At 36.0% G+C, this 9,183-nt stretch overlaps 1 protein-coding gene and 1 long non-coding RNA gene across 4 annotated transcripts in view; one reads left to right on the top strand and one right to left on the bottom strand.

The window, feature by feature from the left end:
• The window catches only part of LOC145717097 (uncharacterized), a 47,319-nt gene extending 38,242 nt beyond the window's left edge, over positions 1–9,077 (top strand). The window contains exon 4 of the long non-coding RNA XR_014140116.1: positions 8,526–9,077. This is a non-coding gene — a long non-coding RNA (uncharacterized LOC145717097). The remainder of the gene's footprint in view (positions 1–8,525) is intronic.
• Positions 1–9,183, bottom strand: part of MUSK (muscle associated receptor tyrosine kinase) — a 93,334-nt gene that overhangs the window by 13,909 nt on the left and 70,242 nt on the right. For 2 of the 3 annotated variants that reach the window (XM_031028338.2, XM_031028340.2), the window contains 2 exons: positions 6,626–6,889; positions 1,898–2,073 (listed from right to left, as the gene is read on the bottom strand). In XM_031028338.2, coding sequence (XP_030884198.1) covers positions 1,898–2,073; positions 6,626–6,889 — 440 coding nt within the window. Of the gene's footprint in view, positions 1–1,206; positions 1,231–1,897; positions 2,074–6,625; positions 6,890–9,183 lie in introns of all 3 variants that reach the window. The other variant, XM_006733479.3, reaches the window with a different exon arrangement.

The following is a 9,183-nucleotide window of genomic DNA, read 5'->3' as shown; positions in this document are numbered from 1 at the left end:
AAAAAAAAAAAGACTATGTAAAAAAAGAGTAGGAAATTGGCTTACTGTAGCTAATTTATGCTGTTCACAATTTTTTAGAATAAGTATATGAGGCAAAAATATGGATTTTGTGTGTGTGTTCGTTCCTGTCTAGTCTAGGACTGAAGGTCAGCACCTTCCACAGAGTAGAATGAATGCCTGAATGGATGAATGAGTAAACAATCAAAGGATAACAAAGACCACAGTCACCAGTTAAAAGTCCAATCAAACTAAACTTTAGCTGCTTATATAACAAAGAATTGAAGCATTTCTTTTTCATTCCTTCAATTTGGAAATAACAATTTGACAGGCTTCCAGAATAATAGATTTTTAGGGTTTCCATACTGCTCTTGTTTATTAACACTGAGCCATTCAAGTGGGACCAGTAGCATTTTTTCTTTTAATACTTTAAGTCTTAGTCCTTGAAGGAAGCTGGTAAAATCAAGGCCTGGCTCTTAGCCAGGTACAGAGGCAATTAGGCCCCGAAGATAGATCACAGGAAATGATTACGATTTAAACCTTAGAACACTCAAATCAGAGGAAGTTAATTAAAATGAAAACTTTTCTAATTTCATTCTGAAGATTTCTGCATTCTGGTAGGTTAAAGCATCATTGGATACAACTTTGTGTCTAGGACATCTCTTTCCAAGCAACCTTCTTGAATTCTTTCCTAGGGATTTTGAGGCACCCAGTTTTAAAACTGTTTTGATTTGACCCTGTAAACTTTATACTGGTAATTAGCTGTCTTAAAAAAACACCTATCTTCAAAAGAAAGATCTGTTGTTACAAATGAGGATCATGAATTGGCTCAATGAAGAAATAAATATTTGTTTTCATCTGTAAATAATTAGATGATATAAAAATCAAAAATGCAAAATCAAAAGGTGACATTTTCAGTTTGGCTTATTTTGTAGCCATAGAAAGGATCAAGCAAGTTATAACCTCGGGGTAGGGGATATTATTTGTATCATTCAGTAAATACGGTGCTCTTCATGGCCTAATTGGGAGCTGTAAGCTGAGGTTTCTGATGATCTTCCTTCATGTTTTACACCAGTAAGCATAGCAAAAAAATCTTTGAGAGGGGCTGTACATTCTGTTCTGGACATCATGAAGTATGAGTGTAAATACGCATGCATGAATCCGATTACATACACATAAGGGTTCAAGGGCACAAATAAAATTACTTACTTGTTAAGTTTTCCTTTTTATAATCTGAGGGGGAAAGGATAAAAATTTGTTTTTAATGAGCATCCAGATACCTCACATATTCTGTGAGAGAGTGCTAAGAAATGCGAGTTCTCTTTTAGTTTTTCAGTATACAACTGGAAAACATTCTTTGCATTCAAATAAGAAAGGATTGTGTCATTGAAATTAAACCAGCTGTTAGGGCTAACAACATAGTTCCTTCCAAATGAAGTTCATTAAACAGCATGCAGAGATTCAGCTTTGTTTTGTGAGATCAGCATTTTCAACCATGTGGCTTATTTTTGCATGCTTAGAAATCTGCTTTGTTGGCTAAGAAGGGGGACTTTATTCTTTTATTCCACTCATCTGACATAATATGAGGTTTCTTAGCCATTTCTCTGCACATTCCAAAAAATGTTACAAGCTCTCATAAGATTCCCTTACAAAATAAGATCTTAAGCAGCAGTTAAAAGTGCTCCTTAATTTCTTTTTGAACAAATGAAATTAAACCCTAATGTTAACTTGGGCAATTAGGATAGACAGTAGGATTCTGTGATTAGATATCTAAAAAGGGCAGAACTCAAAAAATACATTAGAAATGCCTAGAAATATTGGGAGATTTAAGTTCACAACTTAGTTTCTTTAAAATAGTAAATTTGTCTTAACCTCTGAAGTCTTGAGAGAACTCTGTTACCTAAATATGGCAGTCTGGTGCAGGCCATGGGATCCCAGTGCATGCTGGGGAGCTTGTTGCAATCTGGCACAGAGAGCAGGTGCATCCCAGATATGTAGAGTCCTCTGTGAGTCTTTTCTTCCATTGCCAGCCACTCTTTTGCACAGAAGAGCTCCTTTACTGCCAGGCAATATTCTCTAGAATATTTTATGGAGAACAAAACTCGATGAATCATAGCATATTAAGGCCAAATTTGTGGCAGAGCCTAGATTCTGTATTTTCAAAACATCACCATTAGTACATTGTCTGTTCTTGCAAAAGTGTTTTTGGAAGGATCCTTTTATTGTAAATAATGTGAGACTTTATGAAAGATAGCATATTATCCCTGAGATGAAATGCTATCTTGTTTTGTTTTGAAAGCATAGTTAATGCTCCTGGGGGAAAAGAATTTTGAAGTTCAAGAGGTAACAGTTTAGGAATCCCTAATATGCATTCTCTCAAATTCATATTAAAATAACTACAAAGGGACAGAAACAGGTACATAGAGTTTAAAAAACACATAATTAAAGTCATAGATCATTGTTGATCAGTTTCTAGCCTGAGAGATTTTTCTATAATCTTAAGGCTAATGGGTGGGGACTGAAGGGTACAGTTGACACCTCTTCATACTTCATCCACCAAAACAGAAGAGCACCACCTTCCTGGCAGGTTATAGGAAGGCATATGGGTCCTTACCCACCTCGCCTTGGGGAGAAGCTGCCTCCTATCCCATTGCTGTGTGTGCTTCCATCTGAGAAAGCCAGAGTAATTTAGTCTATTTAAATATGAAATGTTATGTTCGTCCATGTGTTTTATTACCAGTGAAGAGGCTGAAGAAAGACTAGTTGGACTAATCAGAATTTTGTGCATGAATATTTGTTTAAGCTTACCCTATAGAAAATAAGATAGACTTTATAGGAAAAAACTGGTTAACTCCAAATTAAAATATTTGGGATTAAAAATAAAAGGAAATTAAAGATTATTGAAGAAATTGGAGATAATAGCAATGTTGCTCATTTAGTATCTAAAGGATTCAGAGAGGAGGAAATTGTGTATGTATATGTGTATGTGTGTATGCATATGCATTGTGACATATATATGTCACAGTGATATCTTTTTAAAAATACTCATGCCTACACTGCCACTTTTCTGGGCAACCACCTGTCAATATGGGCCAACTGAACATGTGTGGAATGAAAGGGTCATGCATATGACTGTGATAGGATACAGTGTGGTCATAAGAACAACAATAGGATTTAGAATTCTTGATGTATCTGTAATGGAAGGGAGAGCAGTGGGGCTTTCAAGGATTCTGAGAACTTGAAGAACCAGAGGAACATTGCTTAGCTTGCTTCTTACGTCTGGGTCCCACCCTTGGGTCACACAAAGGCAATTTTCTACATTCAGACAGCACTGTTAAACTGTGCAAAAATAATATGGGGCAGGTGAAAAAAATTCTGTAGCCCACATTATGTGGAGGAAGTAAATACCCTGGAAAGTTATTTTTTTACTCTAAGCAGAAGCACATATGAGAAAAATTTTTGTTTGTTTTGCTTTGTTTTCATTGACATGTATTAAAGATGACTGCTATAGAAGAGTTTTTCACAGGGAAAAAAATCAGGATGAAATGGAAAATAAACTGAAAACTAAGTTAACTTGAACATAGTAGCAACTGAAGAAAATAAAGACCACAAAGAAGTGAAAGGGACACCAAAGGACTTAAAATTGTCATTAAAAACCATAAAGAAGTGGCACTGCAAGACATTGGACAAATCATGGGAAAACTTGACAAGTCTGAACTGAATGCAGACAGAAAGAAGGAAGGGTGAAAATGTTGTGTGAGGAGACAGCTGAGGGGGAAGAGCTGGCAAGAAATCCAGAGTATAGATAATGTTTCCCAATAAGAAAACTAGAGTACATAAAAAAAAATGAAAATACTCAAAGATATACTAAAAGAAAACATTCTTAGGACAAAAAGGATGTAAACCTGATAATTAAGGCACATTATCCATTATTTTTGTATTATTGGTAGGAAAGAAAATAATGAAAAGAGGATTACTCCCAGATGAATTTTACAAATATTTTGAATCTCAAAGATGAAAAAATAATCCTCCTACCATTTGGCAAGAAAAAAAATATTCCCTCCAAAGGAACAAAATTATATGTTCTTCATTACAACACAGCCAAAAAACAATTAGTGTATAAGATTTTCAGGAAAATTAAATGTAACACAAGACTTAAATAGTCAGAAACACACACATACACACATAAGATTATAGTAAAAAGTTTTTTACATGTAATCTAAAAAACACCTACTCCAGCTGAACAAGAGATGAATAAAAATTGAGAATTTAAGAAAAAGAAAGATTTTCTGATATGAATGACAGTTAGCATCAGGGATAAGTAACAGAGATCTACACCAGGTAGTTGTATATAGGATTATGTAATCAAATGTAAAAGCTAAAAATAATGGTCTAAAATTTGATCATTGGCAAATAAAACACAGTTGAATAATACTAACCTGTTTTACAATTCCAGATAACATTTCAAAGATCAAGTGTAGAGTATTCAGTAAAATTTTGTTTAACTTAATTAGGCCTACCCTCAACACCCTATTTTTTTTTTTTAAAGATTTTATTTATTTATTCATGAGAGACAGAGAGAGAGAGAAGCAGAGGGAGAAGCAGGCTCCCAAGGAGCAGGAAGGCTGATGCGGGACTCGATCCCAGGACCCTGGGATCATGACCTGAGCCGAAGGCAGACGCTTAACAATCTGAGCCACCCAGGCGCCCCTCAACACCCTATTTTTAAAATCACAACTGTATCCTCCATCCTTGGCACTCCTCATCTCCCTTAACCTCGTGCTCATTTTTTTCTTCTCTTGCTCATGGTCTTTGCCTGCTAGAATGTAAGCCCCACAAACAAATGCTCTAGAATAGGGCTTAGAGACAGAAGCTCAATAAATATTTGTCAAATAAAAGAAATTCTTTGTCATTCATGGAAAGTTGCACAAATTATTTAATTACTATTTATGATTAGAAGACCATGAGTATATGTGGAATTTAAGAAACAAAACAGATGAACATACTGGCGGGGGTGAAAATAAAGAGAGAAACAAACCATAAGAGACTCTTAAAGATAGAGAACAAATTCAGGGTTGATAGAGGGGGTTAGGGGGAGGATGGGCTAGATGCGTGATGGGGATTAAGGAGGGCACTTGTTATGATGAGCCCTGAGTGTTACATGTAAATGATGAATCACTGAATTCTACTCCTGAAACCAAAAAAAAAGAGAAAAAGAGAAGAAAACCATGAGTAATAGAATGCTTTTAAAAATCTCACAAATAACTAGAAATAGCTAGAAACACAAAATGGTTGAAGACCTTTGAGCAACTTGGAAGGCAAACAGAAGGTATAAGGAAAAAAATTTTTTTAAGTATACTACAATTGACTTAAAGATTTAGGAGATGATTAACTATGCCATCCTAATAAATTTGAAGTCTCATTGAAAGGGATTTTTTTAATCTTAAAAAAAAAACAAAAAAGTAAATTATTCTTAATCTTAAAAAGAACATCTGTGGCTCTTGCATGTAAACTGGCCTAGGACATACATGTTGGAAAGTTACTCATAAATTTATTTTGTGCTAGCATACAAAGGTACAATTCAATTTTAATTCTGATTGTTCCTCAAGAGATACTTAGCTGTCATGTCTGATGAAAATATAACCTTCTTGGGTGAAGAAATAAGTTATATTCCTCTTAACAATTTCTCCAAACCCTCAAAATTTGCAGTGAGTTGAGGAATGGAGCATTCTATTTTAATGACCTCATGGCCCTATGATTATGTCAATATTTCAGTATTTTCTGGTTTTATCAAAACAGAGGTGGAAATGTGTTGATAGTTTTCATGTGTTTTCTTCAGAAGAAAACAGTATCTGTCCAGTTTCTAACGTATACCATGAGGACAGTTTATCCTTTAATCCTCTCTGTTTTGCAGATGAGGAAACTGAAGGTTAGCCAAGATTACATGTATCTAGCAAGTGGTACAGTGTTTCACCTTTGTTCTGCTTGGCTCAAAAGCCAGTTTGAGTCCTGTCTTTCCTACATAAGAAGTAAATAAAGGCAAGATAATTCTATCAAACATGGGTTTATGAATTTCTATGTTTAAAGAGTACGGGGATTTTAAAAGAAATAACTATTTATTACCATCCCCCCCCCCCCCCCCCGCCATGAGAAAGACTGTTAGTATTTAAATTAGAACATCGGGTGGAATGTATTGTAAAATAATATACATATTACAGAAAGTAGTATTCTGAAATGCTCACCAAGATCTCATATTCATTGGCCAATAGTGCTGAAACATTGGAAATGGACCTTTTTTCTTCTCTATTGTAGCTTACTAATGAGGTCCACGTTTGTGCTTTTTTTTTATTTCATAGAAAGCTGGAATATTTATGAATATGATAGTGTGAACAGTAACAAGTAGAATAGAGTATTATACCTCTTATGACATTTTCTAGGAGCTCAGAGCCCTTGTATTATAGGATGTCATCAGTGATTTACATGGTAGGAATTCTGTCCAATTAATTACTTTCTGTTTTGGACAAAAGCCACCTTTTGCGTTTATCATAGCACATGACAGCTTCTTTTGAAATCTCTTCCTGTTTGCATCCAACAGAATTTTCCCACTTCTTTCTTTTTTTTATTGTACCTGCAAATGGGTGTAGGAATAGGCACTAGCCCAGGGTTGCAGCCTTGGAAGATGTAGTTACACAGCAAAGCCTCAGCAGCTGGCCGGCAAAATGGGCTCACTGCTTTCAGTTCATTCCAGGCAGTATGAACCAGTAGTTCTTGGGCCTCCTCAGGGTCTGCATGGGAGTTGTTGAAGAAAACAAGAGCGTCTTTGGCCAGGACAGCATTACACACCTCCCCTCTGTACTGGGCGCAGTAGCCTTTGTTATCTTTCTGTAGTTTACTGAAAGAAGAAATGAACAATGTTCTCCATCACATGCTATGTCTTAGCATTCAGTCTGGGTTGGTTTTTTTTTTTTTTTTAATTTTTTATTTCCACCTCTGCATCACAGCAATAGGAGAAGATTGTACTAGCAATTTGGCTGAAATGTTCTGTCTGAATACTGTCTCCCTTCCCAGCTATAATTCCATCACCTCCAGCTACTCCAGAGGGTTATTATGAGGGTCATATGTGATAATGGATGTGGAAAGCTTTGGGAACTATCAAGGACTGAATAGATTTGGGTAGTTTTACTATTTTACATTATAAATAGAATTTAACTACTCTTGGTTAAGGCACTTCATATGCTTCTTACAAATGGAGCTGATTTCAACAAGTAAAGTGCACCTAAAAAACATATACATCGTGACAATTAACAAATGATTGAACATAACAATTGTGGTGACCCAGCTTTTTGAGCATAGTTTATTTATGTGTTATGATAGTTAAGTCCCTGAATTTTATAGAACACATACATCTTTGTGACACCTCCTGTACCCAAATTCTCTCACTCACACACCTTCCCAGCATTTCATTAAAGACTAAAAGTCACTTAGGGAGGAGGAAGCTTGGGATCAGGCTCTCAAAGGAGCTAAGTAGATCTTCAGCTTTACTATTTTCTCATCACATGACTTGGGGAAAGTCATCTGGTCACTCAGAGCCCCAAGGGCCTAATCTGTTGAGTGATGTAAGCAATTATTCTGAACTCAGATCGTGTGTTAATGGGTAATACATGAGGAAAAGACCTAAATTGTATAGTGCTAGCACAAAAATAAGATTAAAAGCTTATCTGCTGTAACAACTGAAGAGAATGAGAGGGAGAATGAAAAATACTGCTGGTACTCTCTACACATATCCACTGCCCCCTAACAGAATGCTGGGGATTATAGTAATAACTCCTATGCTCACCCGACAAATATTTATTGAGCACTTATTATGTGTATACACTGTGACGGTCTCAACATATTCTTATGCCTTCCATCAGATCTCTCTTGTTAACAATGACAAAGTTGTCGGGGCGCCTGGGTGGCTCAGTCAGTTAAGCGTCTGCCTTCGGCTCAGGTCGTGATCCCAGGGTCCTGGGATCGAGCCCCGCATCTGGATCCCTGCTCCGCGGGAAGCCTGCTTCTCCCTCTCCCACTCCCCCTGCTTGTGTTCCCTCTCTCGCTGTGTCTCTCTCTGTCAAATAAATAAATAAAATCTTTAAAAAAAAAAAAGAGTTGTATGCTCATTTAGATTTGTACAGTTGTTGGAATTTCACATTTCATTGTCTTTATATAAAGGATTTTAAGGTAAGAGAGTTAAATTGGAATTTGTGAGAAATTTTTTAATTGTTAGGAGAACCCATTTGAATCCGAACAATTGATACCTGAATTAGAAACCATGGCTGACTATAGTGTTCAAATCTATTAAATGGCATACAGCTTATGTACCTTATCAGGTAAAATGATGAACTTTCAAGAAATACCATATTTTGAAATTATGTTTCATAATATAGAATCTTCCTCTAATTCAGACTAGCCTTTTACTAATTAGCCAACATGAATTATTTTATTTTTACTCTTTTTAATTTTTAAAAAAGATTTTATTTCTTTGTCAGAGCACGAGCAGAGGGAGAAGCAGGCTCCCCGCTGAGCAGGGACCCCAATGTGGCACCCGATCCCAGGATCCTGGATCATGACCTGAGCCGAAGGCGGATGCTTAACTGACTGAGCCACCCAGGTGTCCCTCCAATACGAATTTTATTACATTACCTGTAGTTTGTAGTTTGTTTTAGAAATGAATGCCTCAAATAAGAAAACACGAAGCTGTCATGAAAACTTGGGCCAGGTAAGGTTGAGCAAAAACCCAGAGAAATAGCTTACGCCCCAGCCTCTTAGGGAAATCTGGTCTGTGATAACACTAAGAAAGTTCAAGAAAGGCAAGGATGCTGTACTTTAAGAAACTGAAGAATAATATCTAATAACCAGAAGTACTTCAAACTGGTTGACTAAATGGTCTCACATATTAATATAATATCTTGGTATAAAGGGGGGATAGATAAAACCAGGTGGGATTCTTTTCATTTAACATAAAAACTGCATCATGTAAAAGTTAAATATTTCCCCGAGTGCCTCTGAACTGAGAATTATTCATCCAGGTTCTGCTGTCCTGTGTTAACCATTGACTGACTGTATTTTTCCATAAGTATTTTTTAAATTAAAAAACATTGATTTTTCCTTTAATAATACAAGCAAAAAAAAGAAAAACCCAGAAAA

Source organism: Leptonychotes weddellii, chromosome 14 (genome assembly GCF_054177405.1).
Source record: "Leptonychotes weddellii isolate Sample4059 chromosome 14, ASM5417740v2, whole genome shotgun sequence".
NCBI lineage: Eukaryota > Metazoa > Chordata > Mammalia > Carnivora > Phocidae > Leptonychotes > Leptonychotes weddellii.
The sequence above is the reverse complement of the archived record's forward strand: the minus strand, read 5'-3'. Positions and strand labels throughout refer to the sequence as shown.